At 47.9% G+C, this 15,525-nt stretch overlaps 1 protein-coding gene across 2 annotated transcripts; it reads left to right on the top strand.

Moving 5' to 3' along the window:
• The first annotated feature begins 1,416 nt into the window (after positions 1–1,416).
• Positions 1,417–14,810, top strand: LOC144123551 (monocarboxylate transporter 12-like). 2 transcript variants are annotated; one of them, XM_077656368.1, is made up of 7 exons: positions 1,417–1,533; positions 4,414–4,714; positions 5,914–6,057; positions 6,779–7,181; positions 8,060–8,553; positions 10,115–10,267; positions 12,114–14,810. In XM_077656368.1, exons 2-7 carry the CDS (start codon positions 4,510–4,512, stop codon positions 12,149–12,151), a joined length of 1,437 nt encoding a protein of 478 aa, XP_077512494.1. In that variant the 5' UTR covers positions 1,417–1,533; positions 4,414–4,509; the 3' UTR covers positions 12,152–14,810. The 2 variants fall into 2 exon arrangements, with proteins under 2 accessions (XP_077512494.1, XP_077512493.1); XM_077656367.1 differs by having other exon boundaries at positions 1,423–1,533; positions 6,846–7,181; positions 12,114–12,302.
• The last annotated feature ends 715 nt before the right edge of the window (positions 14,811–15,525 follow it).

Here is a 15,525-nt window from a genome sequence, read left to right as displayed (position 1 = left end):
GCCATAATTTCTGTACAGGGTTACGTTCAAGGCATGGGATGGTTTCTATCAGTGAAAAATCCGGCTTCATCTTGTTTCCAGGTGTAGGAAGATGTTATGCTCGGTTTAAGATAGATGCGCTTTTTGGGCGTCATTATTGACTCCCGTCTACAGTGGCGACGAGCTGTGGACTCGATTGTCTCGTCTCTGTCTTCGCGTCTGAATGTCATCGCAGAATCGCAAGTGAGCAATGGGGAAACTACCCTTCATCAACGGTCAGGCTTCACGAATCACTGGTGATTAGTCGAATAATGTACCAACTGCCTTTAATTTCGCCCTGGGTATCACATCTTGACCGTATTGAAATTTTGCACAGAAAGGGCCTAAGAAGAGCCCTTGGAGTTCCGCAGGCGGCAGCGAGCAATGCAGTTCTTCATGAGTCACTATCGAAACCTCTTAGCCTTATCGCGTCACAATGGTTACTTTGTGATGCCTTTATGTCTGCTGCTGGAGGCAGTCTTCACTGTCACCGCCACACATTGCTTTGGTTGGATGGCAGTAACACTGTAAGCTCTGTACCGTGCGTCGTACTCTTGTGGGTAAAGACTCTGGAAGCACTACAGTAAGCAATAAGCATAGTTAGGTTTCACAAGGTAACCCCCCGTTGACCTCATCTGCTCCATCTGCGACAAGACGGCCGTCGCCGTCGATGCACCACCTGTTCATTGAAAAAATGTATCTTTCTACTGCGCTGAACTGGTGCCTTGATGCGTCCAGCATTACCGCTGGGGAACTGTGCGTGAAACTTCAGTCTATAGAAGATATCCGAGTAATGCAGAGGTTTACCGAAAAGCAACCTTAGTACTGTGGCGATAGTACAGAGGTTCTCGGCGACTGAATTCGACAGACGACAAATGAAGGCATCTAATAGCGACAAGAAAACTTCTCGATAGAGCGAAGGAAGTCGGACTATGCTCGACCATTGTCTACAGCGGATTGGAGCAGAGGAAGAAGTAACAAAGCAGAGAAATTAAATGTCTCTGTCGTTAAAACCCAGCCGTAAGGGCCCGAACGAGGCCCCGCATTTGGCCTCGTGAGTGCTCGTTTTCCGTAGAAACGCGGCAGAGTTCGTACGCGATCGTTCAACGGCGTGAGAAGTGCAAGGTCAGTATAGTCACGTTGTGACCTTCTTCCACCAGTGCCAAAATATTTCAGTCAGTGCTTCAAAAGTGACAGCTGGGGCGTTTCAAGAAGAACCTAAGAAGCGTGAGGGAGAGAAAAAATCCTTTACCCTCTCAGCATTTTTCACACTGTTCTGCGCAACATTCAGAGAAAATACGCGCAGAACCAAAGCGCGCGTACGCCGAATCACACGCGCTCGTCGAAGAAGAGCCGAAGGAGAACATGCGGCGCACTTGGAGGAGCACGCACTTCCTCATTGACGTCAATGTGTTCGACGAGCAACGGCGACCGGGCCCACGATGGCCTTCTCACTAGAGCGCCATCAGTGGAAGTGGATCACTGCAGGCTGCCTGTGGACGCCGGCGGAAAAGGGTAAGGCAAACGTTCCTCACGGCGCGGTGTATACCGACGCGCGTAGAACCTCCTCCATAGAATGGACCAGGCAGAGGCTCAGATGTGCGTAGAGCAGTCGCGCTGTAGGGCGAATCAAGTATTCATAGCCTTCAACTCAACCTTCATAAACGATAGTGCTTGCTTAGAAGCCTTACTTTGACTCACCGAAGTGTGATAACGTCGCGAAAGCTACCGCTGGCGTGTAAAAGCAAATCACAAAGAAAATTCTCAGAACTATTGGCATATTAGAGTAATCCATAAGTGGTCGAAGACGTGGAAATCGCATGTTTTGTTATATGATTTCCAAGTCATCGATGCGCGCAGGTCGTTAACCGTTTTTCCGAGCGAACAGGTTTGATTAATCGGCCGCTAATTTTCTGAAGCCAGCCGTGGATTCCTCGATGCTGTCACATACTAGTGAGGCAGATATACATGAGTTGCTGGTTTCCAAAGTGGGGATAAGCAACACAGCTAATCACTGATGACCGCAGTTTCATGCAGCTTTGTCACTATTAGGTTATCGCGTCACAATTTCTTGTGATGACCACGAGCCTACGCGGGCTGTGATATTAAGATCGTCTTCAAGCTGTAAACAAAACGGATCGAAATGCTTTGGAAATTCACGCCGATCAATTTCATCAAATGCTGTGCACTCATATCAGAATGTGACGTCTCTGTGCTTTTCAGGGTTAGTTGTTCTTGTTCAGGACTAATCTAATGCCTAGTGCCGTCTATTTCGATACTGTTTTGCAATTTTTCTCTTTTCGTATTGCTTTTAGTATTGCAACTCCCAGGTGTTTCAATTCATACGCTTTATTCTCATCTTGTGCTATCTTGTTTTTTGTGGGAATTTTCATCCCTCTTCTAGTATTGGCATTTGCGTATATTGTTTTGTTTTTTTTGCGCGTGTTGCCGCATTTTTTTCTCATAAATTGTCATTATTGTGTTTTGTGTGACCCTCCTATGAAATACCCTCTCCCATAGGGCCTTTGGGGTATTTGAATAAATAAATAAATAAAGCGTAACGCTCCATCTCGCTCCATAAATCGTTTCTAAGCCACTCCTTTGCGCCTTCTACTCGTTAGCTCTTTGATTATGATGTATAGAATTTATCAGACGGCTCTTCTATTTTTATACCAAGAGCAACAAGGAAATATCACCGCACCAGTATTGTGATGATGTACGAATCAATCGCACGAATCAACGTAAGAATCAACCGAACAAGGCTGAACCTGACTAAGGCTAACTGCAGTGTTCACAAAAGAGAATCTGTTTTGTCTTATGTGAATCTTCTTCACAATTACCCACACTGTCGGCAAAAAAAAACACCGGAAAATTCTTGATGAACAATAATATAGCGGCGTGTAACTCTTAAATCCGGATATATTCGTCGAATGTCACGGTTCGAGCGACAGGTGTTACCAAGTAACCTTCTCTTCTTCTGTCACAAACTTGTATCTGTCTTTAAAGTCTGTTCTGTATATTCAAGTCTATATACGTGCCTCTATCTGTTGTACAAGCCAATCAGTCCCCAAGAGCGGCAAGTTTGCTATAAGTCACAACGAAATTGCGCAAGCAAGCAACAGTTGCATAACCCTCGTTCAAAGAACAAAAGTACTCACTACGTTATATAAAAGTTTTTCTCAAAATATCGTTGCCACTGAGGCCTTTTTGTCCTCCTTGCACGTCGTATTTCAAGCGAGCTGCGAGGCCTTTTCACGCGCATAGCACAGGGCGAATTGTGTTGAACCGGCACTGCTTGAGCAGGGGTCTCAAATACGCGGGCCGCACGTGACCATAGACGCCTTTTCGTGCGACATGCCGGCCCCTGGGATTAAAGCACTACTTCCATAATTGCCACGCCAGTAGCTTCTTGATTTGCATTCGATCCGTTCTCGTTATCGCTGTTCACACTTTGACATCGATCGGTTGCTCATTGTGTATTACTCGCAAGTCTGCGCTGGCATACTTTCAGTGCATATAGTAGTAACCTCTACTGTCCGCAGCTCTGAGTCTCCGTTTGAACTTGGCTCGCACCAAGGTACCAGAAATAATGCAGTGGTCATGGGTGGCACGGGTGGTGCGCTTCTTCTTAGTGGTTTATTATACAATTAAAAAAAAATAAAAACCGAAGGAAACGACGTTGCCGGCAGTGGCAATTGCTGTCTGATATCTCAAGCACCGGAGCTGTGGCCAGCGGAAATAAAAGGTACAAGGAGAGGATAGCGAGATCAAGTACTGAGGGGAGCGACAGCGAGAAAGGGCAGGGGAGAGCTGTTAAATTTGCTCTATTTACAAAATACAAAAAAATAAATAAGTTTGCACCGCTCACACGCTGCGCATTTTCCGGACATTGTCTGAAATGTAACTGCGATCGGACGACCCATGAGAAGATTTGCAATGCATAAAACACTGCCTTTGAGGAGTTTTTTCTTTTTCGAAATGAGACAAATCCAGAAACCGAAACTAAGCCCATTCCAAATCAAATTATGCTGTGATCAAGGGCGCATCTATACAGCTTTGTCTTGGAAAACCTACGAGAATGAAAGGTGCCCCGTAACGCCTAGAAAACATGCACGCAAATCCTATTTGAAATCACAAATGAACTCCTGCTCACGTGCGGATCAAAATGATCCACTCGTGAGAGCGTTCTATGTCAAGTTGAGCCACATAGCTCGGACTGTTTAGAACGCGATTTCATTTATTCCATCAGGTTTGCAACACCTTTGGCAGCAAACCTTCAATAATCTCTTAGCTTCCATACGGAGCTCAGTCTATAGTATACCAACAAAAAAAAAAAATAACGCGCTCAAGATTAACGCCCACTGCAGAGCGTCATTTTCTTTCTCGCACTTGTAGAGCATCTGCGTGGTCTGGTCCAGCCTCCAGATGAGCAGGAGTTGAAGCAGCAAACGACCTCTGCTGGCCCGAGCGTCACCAGCGGGCGCGGAGACAATGCCTCCGGCGAAGAGAGTCGTCCAGCCCGACTCGCGCGAGTGCTGGCCCGTGGCGGCCTCTGCGGCCGTCTACGTTTTCTTCTCCATGATCCTGGTGAAGACCGAATCCGTCATCTACGTCGGCTTCATGGACATGCTGCAGCTGAACAGACAGGACGCATCCTGGCCACTCAGCATATCGCTCGTGCTCTCGCAGCTGGCTGGTGAGCCTGAACCGGAATTCGTCTCCGGTGCGCTCGAGTCCTTGCCCAACCACGTCTTCCTTGGCACTCTTTGCTACTCGTATAAATGAACACACCTCGCCGCTTACCTTGGACACACTAGAAAAAGTCCAAACGATGTGACAACGGACCTAATTGGTATACTGAGATTTCAAAGTTAAGAAATCAAGTAAATATGAAGCTGCGTATTCTCCAACAAAATGGAACGCTAAACAAAAAGTCAGATATAACGCCGTGCAAAGAAAATTCAAGGAATAAATTGTTGGGAGCAGAAGGAGCGCGGATTATTACGCTTATATCGTTTCAAAGTTGTAGTACTATAGCAACAAGCCGCCATACTTGTTAGCCAACTTGGCACAGCGATATCACCGACAGGTGGTTCGAGCCCCGGACCAAGACATTTTTTTTTTAAACGGCGACATTTATTAAAAGCTGCATAGTTTTGTCTTGTAGCCGTATGCCAACACTCAGGTGCGTGCTAATAAGTAATCACTCCCTTAATGTAATATGCATGTCTTCGAAGCACCGTATCTCCGCGTGCTTTTGTCTCACGAGCTTGAACTTCACATTTTGCAGGTTGGTCAAAAGTTATCAGGCCACAATGTCTGCTTTTGAGCCGTGTAGCGGCATTTACAGCACAACCGAAGCTAAAAATATTTAGAGACTGAGACTAAGTGTCGCTCTTCACCCCTGAGCACCTTGGTGGCTTCATAGACGCCACCAAGTGCCTGACTATGCTGACGAAAAGCAGACCCTGTGGTCAACCTGCATGCGCCTTTGCGACTACTTCCTAATCTCCGCTAATCATGCGTAATTATTTAGAATTCTTAGATCTATTTTGTGCAAGCAGGGGTGGCTAGCAAACTCAAGTATTTTCTTACAAACCAGCAAACGTCCGCATTCCATTGAATGGATTTGGACAGGTCCGCCCCGCATACTTGCGCACACTGTAAATGAACGTTCTGCCCTTGCATGCGATATTGCTGTTATTCAGGTACGAAAAAGTGCCTGTACTGAAGAGTGCTTGGGGCAACATCGGGGGTGTTTAAGTAGGGTTTTTTTTTTCTGGGTTTATTAACATTGGTTACGGAACAGCCGGATCTCTGGTAGTCATATTTTCTTGTTTTCTAGAGATTCACCAGACAGCAGCAACCACATTACGCTCTCACTACGCGACGCAGGGCCCGTGTTCGGCCTGCTCTGCCTGTGGCTATCCGAGAGGACCATTCTGATCGTGGGTGCCCTGCTCTGCTCCGTGCCCATCATGGCGTGCGGATTCGCATACAGCCTCGCCGTCATCAACGTGCTCTACGGAGTGCTCTTCGGTGAGCCTTGATAAAATTTCTCGATCAATGTCGCCCATTCATCGCGCACAGTCACTGTGCGCAGCTTCGCGTGTAATTTGTTTGTTTGTTTAAAACGCGTTCTTTTCTAGAGTGCCCTGAATGAGTGCATAGTTATTACGGCTTTTTACGATACAAAGGAAAAAACCCAACTGCGCATGATAAGGAGTGAGGCGCCTTGCACTGCTTCGGTGGTTCATTATTTATTACTACACGCTCAGTACAGTATCTGTCCTGCGGACTTCTGTTATGTCCTTCATATCTTGAAAGCTGTAATAGCTGTGCATTTCAGAGAACCAACCCAACTTAACGCTCCAGCGAATTCATAACCAGACGCACCAAGTAAATGACTCTCTCGTTGATAAGCGCTCCAGGGAAGGAAACCGAATATAAGCAAAACGCTACTTTTGCGATTTTGGTCGTCTATCTACAGGCAGCACAAGAATGGTCCTCAGCCAATGTTTCAGCAGTGTTCCCAGACGAACAGACAGCTTGTGAAACACTAACTGCGCGCTCAGCGCACAAGACGAGTGTTCCATAGGTCAATGGCAGCAGCAACAGTGCAGGCCAAAGCAAGATCCGCAGCTGAATTTGCTGTAAGGACACAGAATATATACGGCGACTATTCGCCTCGCTGCTGCTCCTCTCATTCCTACACCGTCGAGCTAACAGTACGCACTTGCTCCCGCTGGGTCGGCGGCAGGACTGGGCCTGGCGTGCGCAGAGCTGGTGCCTTTCTCGGTGGTGGCGCGCCACTTCGTGTCGTTCAGGGGCACCGCGCTAGGCCTGCTGTTCATCGTGACAGCCGTGTCCGGCTTCGTGTCCCCCATGGCTCTCGAGTTTCTGCGTCAGACTTACGGCTTCCGCTGCACGCTGTTCCTCGTCGGGGCCATCATCCTCAACATGCTGCTCGGGTGCTTCATAGTGAGCCGCATCGAGCGCACGGAAGCCGTCGACGATCCGCACGTTCCCACAAAGACCAAGGAGCTGCTGGCCGAACCACCCCGCGTGCTGGCCGATCGGCGGAGGTCCAGCTTCCAGGCGGCCTCTTTGGGACAGTCTTGCTCCATAGCACTGGCAGAATCCATCATGTCTTTGGACAAAGGGTGAGGTGCCTTACGCATGTTTCCGTCGTTCATTTAATCGATTCTTTTTTAATTTTCGACGTAAGAAGTGCTTTGGTTTCTATCACAGAACAAATAAGGGAAGTGGGAGAGTCCGCTTATACCAAAATACGAATAAGACGGGCAGCTTCCGAGGTCAGCAGGTATCGCGTTGTTTCTGAATGAACCACACCGTGCTCTTTGTAGATGTATGAAACGTAAACCGTTTCGCTTTGCCTTTCGACGCGCTTTATTTCTAGCAAAGCCCGTCTCCATAATGCCATGCTCAGCGTGATTATAACCTCAAAATGCAGCAGTTAAAACGACTGAACGCCTACTTGGGCACTGTCCGCGCACTGACACTTGGCAAGTGTATCTCGAGGAAGCATCGGCGCCGATTAGACCAACGTACCGCCCGACGCAGCCTCTAGTACGTCCGTTTATACCTGCGACCGCCTATTGACGAACAGGCGAGCGGTCAAGAAAAAAAAAGACGATTAGTAACAGCAATATTCGGAGCAACAATCTAACATTTTTGCTACCCCTACCAGGCCCTGACGTCTTTGAAGGAAGCCCAAAATTCAGGCTGACAAGTCTCCCACCTTCCCATATAAAAATGGGTTGACTTTGTACAGATAACCAGGATTACTACACTCGCCGCCTTCCGGAAGAGTAGTGCATGTCTAACACCCTTTACGCCAAGGAAAAAATTATTTCTATGCCATTAAAGTTTCGCTTCCAGACAGTAAAATAACCCATTAAGAAAAGGCAAGGAAGGTTAACCTCCGGAAGGAAGGGTGATAAAGGGAGCGAAGAATACGGAGCCGGTTAGCTCGAACCTCAGGTGCTAGCAAACTAGTCATCCTCGGCCCGGCTCGCAGGGATAGGTCGGCGCGAGCCAAGCTGCTGCGCAGCCTGCGTTCCCTACTGTCGCTGGCCTTCATCCACATCGGCGTGTCGCGCGCGGCGGCCCTGTTCGCGCTCACCACCATCCTCATCACGGTTGTGGACTTTGGAGAGGACAACGGCCTCACGGGCTACGACGCCGTGTCCCTGCTGACTGCGTACGCCATCGGCGACCTGGGCTCGCGGCTCTGCACCGCCCTGGTGCTGGACACGCGCTTCCTGAGCAGCAGCGCCACGCTGCTCTGCATGTTCGCGCTGCAGACGGCCGTCATGGCCGTGATGAGCTTCGAGAAGAACTACTGGGTGCTGCTCAGCTGCTGCTTCGTGACGGGCCTGTCGAGCGGAGGCCGCGTCTTCACCTGCACGGTCATGGTCGCCGAGGAGTTTGACGAGGACTCCATCTCCCTCAACCTGGGCGTCATGAATTTCGTGTCTGGATTCGCGTGCCTCATCAGGCCGCCCGTCATCGGTACGTGCCCAGATAGCTTTCCTGGGGGCCGTGTTCTATAAGCTGTCCATTTGAAAATGGCCATTTCGAGTCTGTCTGGTCCTTTGTCAATGGTCACTCGGGTATACCGGCGGCTTTCAGGCGTGAGTGGAAAGCGACCCTACCATTGGGTAGAAGGTGACCGCGGACCTCACCGTTGGCTGTATAATGCAGCCAATTGCAGCCAGTGGGCAGGTCCGGTCGCCTGCTGTTGACAGAGCGCGTAAGCCCGTTGTACTTAATGGCAAGGGCAGGGACACTTAATTTTTCGTTCTTTTTGCAGTCCCACAATAACTTTTTTTTTGACAGAGCGCTACGATGGGCCTCATCCGTGGATGCATATAGCAGTCAATGCCAGCCAGTGATGAGGTCCGGTCGCCAGCCACCCAATGACGGGGTCGCTTTCCAGAGACGCTAGAAAGCTGCGGGTATATCTGAGTGACCAATGACTGAAGACCAGACGGACGCGAAATAGCCATTTTAAAATGAACAGCTTATAGAATACGGCCTCTGCTTTAATGGTGGGGGGGGGGGGGGGGGGGGGTCGTTTGCAGCTATTTGGTTCACGTGTAGACAGCGTACGGCCCAGCATTATCCGGATGAATGGCAATACAGAGCCAAGACAGTATGTATCGCCTTCATCCTCTTGCGTTGTACCCTTTGAAACCTTTCACTTATGCCGCTATGAAATCAAAACATGAAGGACTGATACAGAATGGATTTGCAACGCCTGTTAGGCCTTTCTTTATGTGCACCATAACACGCGCTAATTCAGTGCGCTGCAGTACAATTAAGGTCTGAACAAAGCAAAGGGAACTAACTGCAGAAGAAGGCTTCGCGCGCTTCCACTTCTTTGGAGTTGACTCGCCGGCTGAAATAGTACGTATAAAATTTCTTTATATACTGCAACTAGAACGAACTGAGCCAAGGTAGGAAACTTTTTACGATGTGGCTCACCGAAGACAACTTTGTCCGTGGGCGAACGATCACTGCCGCCCCCGCGTTCTGATTTTGCCAAAGCTCAATGTCGAGGTACAATTAATTTACCTTGAAACGTGCAGGCCCCTGAATTATGCGCCTTCAGGTCGGTCACGCCTCTAAACAGTCACTTGCCCATTAATGTATTCGTCTCCTGACACTTACGTTTCCCTGCTCTTTCTTTGGGCATTAGAAATTGTGTTTGCACAAGCAAAACATGCTTCGCTGAAAAAAAAAAAAGCCACCTTGAGAAAGTTTTCTAAAAATGTTTTGTATGACTTTTTTTTAAGATGAAGCGCCTCTGAACATCGTTTTTTTTTTTAGTTTCAAACCCAGGGTACTTCATGTTTATTAACAATAACAACAGCAAGAAAATAGGTGTTAAATGAGCTTGGACCTCGACGTCCCGCAGTAAACCATGGACATTCTTATTTAAAAGAGAAAGGGTGCCCGGCATAGAGAACAGGGCTTCTTTATTCTACTCCCTGTGCTATCAGCGCTCTCTGCGTATTGTCTTCACCGACAGCCCCAGAAGGGCAGAGCCATCACGTACACTCGTCTGCAGGCTACTGCCGCGACGTGCTGGGCTCGTACACCACACTGTACATGCTGCTGGCCATCATCAACGCAGTCTTCACGGTAACCTGGAGCCTCAAGGTCGTCTTATCCAAGCGCAAGAAAGTGCCGCCACTCAGGGACGTCCTACAAGAGTTGCCAGGTAAAGCTCGGCGCCAGGGCCCGCCTTACTCGAAAGGGATCGGAACGCTTGGCATCCTTACCGAAGGAATCAGCCCTCTGTAGAATGACCCCTTCTCATTTCTTTCTTAGACCCCTTCCTTTCACCTGACTCTCTAAGCTGACCCTGAGAGAGGGCTGACCCTTTTCTCAACACAGCCGGAAGTACTTCAAACAACATTGTTTCCTGCCTAACGTAGTTGCGGATGAAACAAAAATGTAAAAAGTAAACATAAGTACCAACTCTCAGATGTCTCTAAGATGGAGGATACAGCTACTCGTACAAAATCCTTAGAGTAGTTGTCTAACGATCAGCATGATAAACTGAACCGTGTGCCCCACCGTAGCATTTCAAGGTGTTAGGAACCATGTAGTGCTTCGGATGATGACCGGCTTAAACTTCTATGTATTTGCGGAGATTTGCAGCAATAATATGCAGGAAAAAAAAAGAGCTCCAGAACGAACACAAGCAGCGTTCACGAGTCAACCTTCTTCAAGGCCGTCCTCCTTGTTCTTCTACGCCTTCTCGCCGAAAAACGTTGCCTTGGGAGTGGTCACGCCAGCGCCGTTCGCACTTGCCAAACGCTCTTTCCATGCGGCTTGTTCGTCAGCTCTGTGCTCTGACGTAACACGGATACGTGCTTCTTTTCTTCACTTTATTACAGTGCGGGATGCCAGTGCATGGAACGTCACCTCGAGTGCTAGGCTTGACTACGCATTGCTACTAGGCTGCCTGTCTTTTCTTGTCCGTCGTCTCTGCGCGGTGCCTAGTAGCAACGAATCTATACCAACTAGTATGTGTCCGCACCTGGTCGGACGCCGAGTCGCCAGTTCCTCCATTCAGTACTCAAGGCAGCAGCACCGGTTGGGCCGGCTGAGGTCGACGAGAAATGCGCATGACGACACTATGGAGGTCGCATTCCCTGCATGTCTGAGACAAGCGGGCATGCCGACGCATTTCCACTTGCACAACATGAGGCTAAATGTGCGTTAGTCTACGGACATCGGACTAAGCGACAGCAGCGGCGATGTACTATAAATTCGACGGTATACGTAGGCCACACTGCAAGAAATAGGACTAAAATAGACAATGACCACCGGCTGCGATACGTGTGCTGCGGTCACAGTGTCTGCGTCCTTATCTCAGTATGCATGGCATATGATATATATAGCTGCGAAGGTGTTTGTTTTTTTTCGTTCGCAACCTTTCTGCGCAATCCCTGTGGGCTTTTAGTGCTAACGAGTTCAACCATGAAGGCGAATGGTTTGCAGACACATCACTCGACGGTTCTGGCTTCGATACACTCAATGATGTCAAGATGGCAGCGAAGAAGGGGGAGGAGGTCTGACAGACTGCGTTAGGAGAGACGACAATGATTTTCTGCATTCTGTTACCGACTTCATGCTCAGAAGTTGTCAACTTGTGTGTTGCATAGTTGAAAATCGTAGTGAAATTCAGAACCACGATATCAAAGTTGAGACAAGCTCGTGTATGATCAACGTATACGATGCAAGCTGTCGTTGAGAATTTCTATACGCCAAAAAACTCCAGCCGCTTTTCTTTGTTTGCGTAGGTTTCCGAGAGTCATGGACCGCAACACGGTTCCACGAACATTTCTTTGAGGCGCTGTCTTCGAAAGCAGGGCAAAGTCGGAATAAAATCTCATTTCACTCGTTTTTTTTAATCATTGCGGAAGATATCCATAACGAGCAAGCGCTACAATTGGACAGTGGCGTTAACCAAATTAGAGTTTTGTAGCATGCACGAACTCTGTCCGTCAGTTTTGTTTACCCGTTCTTAAATGCCCTTTTCTTTCTTTGTGTTTCAGATGCAAGAGGGCGAATCGGCAGTATCACATCGTTCTAAAATATGTCCTGGCGTTTGTTTAGCACGCGTGCTGACTTGGTTTGTCGGCTTCGCCACAAAGAAGTCAGCCTCCAAAGATGGACAAGAAAAAGCTGGACCAAGGAAATCGACTGAAACAGTCCGCTGCTCCCCGTCGGGAAGAGAGACAGGAAGGCGTAACGTTACTGAAGAAAGCTAGAGAAAGATATGCGTGCTAAGCAACAACCGCTGCAAAGTGCGCTTTGGAATCAAGGACGCCGCCTTCACACATTCCTATAATTGAGAAAACAAAGCACTGTGTCACCTTCGCTACAAAAAGGTTGGCTCGAGCACAGATTTTGCATTTAAATGTTTGTATATTGTCCACCTTACCTTATTTATACAGTGAGGGGACGTCGTTGTTTTGTGAATTTAGGTCAGTGTCGAAAAGGGCTACGATTGTCGTCTCGCTGCCAATCACACCAGCGATAAAGGAATGAGTTTACCTTAATGCCAGAGCCAACAAATGCGCAGTCAAAACTGCGACCCGTAGTTCAGTGGGTGGAAAATACGTAGGCGACGTCCCGTAACGTCACTGCCAATAAAGAGTTTTAACATAGTCGTATGGCCAATACGGTACGTTAAGCTTTGCTGTTGCTACCGTTGCCGTGCTTGCCTAGACACGTTTGCCGTACGGTCGTAGTTAGCGTAGTTAGCATGTGACAGTGCAAAAACTAATGTCTTCAGTAGTCATCATTCCCAATACGATGAGGAAACGGTCGCGCGGAGGACACCTCATTTTATGTGTCCACTTTAAAAAAAGATTTCAGACAGCAACTACTGTTTCGAGAAGTCCAAGCTTAGTCCCCTTGCTTCTAGCAATTATGCTCTCCTCTCGAACATCACCGACGAAAAAATAAAAATTTCTAACCACTATCAAAATGCGGGAAAAAGGATGGATGTAAAAACGGAGTATTTTTGAGAGCTGTTTTCTTCTGCAGCCGCAGTACACAACTCATTGTCTATTTTCAGGCACTCAACGTAATTCCGAATTTTTTTAAGATCACTTGATTTATTAACGCTTGCAAATATTCCCAAGTTCGTATGTTTTCTGCGAGTGCAAATGGTAGGCGTTAGCTGAATGCTTGCCATCCTCCTGGAGCAGGCTATGTGAACAGACAGATGCGGCAGTGGCAGCCCTGCTTGAAAACTACTCCAGCTCTCCACTAATGACGATTAGCAGTGAATGGCAGTTCAACCGAAGCGTACTGAAACACCTTCTTGATTCTATAAGAACCGCATCTTTCTTTCTTTTTCCAGTGCGAGGTTTCCGCTCAACGACACTTATCTTATTGTCTCTAGACTACTGCTCTAGACAAGTCAAGCGAAACCATGACGATTTGTCTCTATAACGCTCTAATGTGAAGCTATGCGAATGTGCACTTTTCCCTACAATGGAAACCCGTGCTCGATAGGCTACATCGAACGCCAGCAGCCGCGTCAAAGTCAATAGTGTAAAATACAGTGGTTACGTCAAACAGGACATTGTGTGTATCGAACTCTGAACATTCGCTGCCAGCAGCAAACCACGACTGCTTTCGACCTTTGTGGTGTGTGGCCCTCGATAAATGGACGGTAAAAATGGTTCACCTTCAGCAAGCCTAGCCTGCCACCTTCAATGCGCCCAGCTTGTCACGAGCTTCGCTTGCTCAAAGTGACAAAAATTATTGCGGGACCGAAAAAAAAAGAATAAAGTGTCCCTGTCTGTACCGCTAATTGCTTATTTCATGATGACAAAAAGGGGCATGTCAACCTTACGTAGAGATTAACTGGCGGGCCGACAAACGCCGCCTCCGATATAGTTACTTGTAACTAATGTTGCGCCGACGCTAAAGAAATAGGTCACCCTTGATTCTTTCAAGCACTTCGCTGGAAAAAAACAAAACAATTTTTTTCTTCACAACCAAAAAACGGTGACCAACGAGCGATAATTATATTGAACGAGGTTTATCGCTTATGTGCTTGGCAGCGTTCCGGATCGCACGGCGTAGCTTGGTCGACCTTATCAGAGTGGACTTCGGTTACACACGTCAGGCTTGCACGTTCAGGTCGAAGTAGTGTAAAAGGGAGCACTTTAGTTTATGCACTGAACGGTTGCTACCCAAGCATAAGTGGCAAGGGTACTTTTACTGCATTAGAACTACTGTCCTCTTTCGGCGAAAAAGCTGCGGTCTGTGTGACCGCGTGAAGCCTCCGCACCCCAGCGCCCCTAACGGATCAGACCGCCTCAATTCAGGGCACATCCGGGCCTGGAAGGTGCCTCCTCCGGAACATCCTCCAATGGGTGCACTTCCGGAAAAAATGCATCTCCCACCTACGGGACTGTTTACCTATTAACCATCCACCTCCACCCTCCAGAAGGCCGCCACCCACCAGAACACCACGCACCGGCGGAACAAAAAAGCGACAGAGAAATCAAATTGAAAGACGGAATGGGAAGGCAATAAGTGTACGAGCAAATTAATGTAAAACCAATTAATAAGAGCTAAATCAGATGTGCCGCAACAAATCAATGTATTTCTTTTTCTAGGTATAGTTCTCTGGAAGCACGATCTTCTTTGATATCTTTTCAAGTCCAATACAAAAGTAGAAATAGATTTGGTAATTGCGCGCGAATTAAGCGTTGCCTTTCATATCGGTCACACGTGTACTCTGTGTCGCCAACACCGGGCAGAGAGGCGGCAGCTGGGCTCACTTGAGCAGGGTCCCAACTCACAAGCTGTACAAAGGGAGCCTGGCGCCTTCCAGCATACGTGCAATAACCAGACATGGCTGGTCGTTGTGTGAGAACACCTATCAGAATCCGCCCTCTGATTTGCTAACGCCACTGCTGTCTTCAACAGCCTGCAAAGCTTCATCATCATCCCCAGCAGCAGCCTGACTACACCGACTGCAGGGCAAAGGACCCTCCCATATCTCTCCAATTAACCCTGCCCTGTGCCAGCTGGGGCCACCCTCTCCTCGCGAACATCTCAATCTCATCCGCCCAGCTAACTTTCTGCCACCCCCTACAACGCTTGCCTTCTCTTGGAATACGTAGCAATAGTGACGCTTTAAAAATACACCAAAGCACTTATGATGACGCTATAGTACAGAAGCATGTTACTGGCTATGATGGAGCAAGACAATTTTAATTTTTGCACGCTGCATAATTAATACTTTTCACTTTGGCCATTTTCAAACTCGTCCAGTACAAGCCCTTTTCGTCTGTTTACGTAATTATCTAAGTGTATGATTAGCCCTAACTACAAAGTTAAAGAGCGTCCAAGAAAACTTTAATTCACCTGCTTTTATCTTGGGTTCAACTACGTATGCTGATGAATACGTATTAGCTCTCGATGCGCTCGAGAGAAAGC

The sequence above is a fragment of the Amblyomma americanum genome, chromosome 3 (genome assembly GCF_052857255.1).
Source record: "Amblyomma americanum isolate KBUSLIRL-KWMA chromosome 3, ASM5285725v1, whole genome shotgun sequence".
Classification (NCBI taxonomy): Eukaryota; Metazoa; Arthropoda; class Arachnida; order Ixodida; family Ixodidae; genus Amblyomma; species Amblyomma americanum.
Note: the sequence above shows the minus strand (reverse complement) of the source record. Positions and strands in the feature narration are given on the sequence as shown.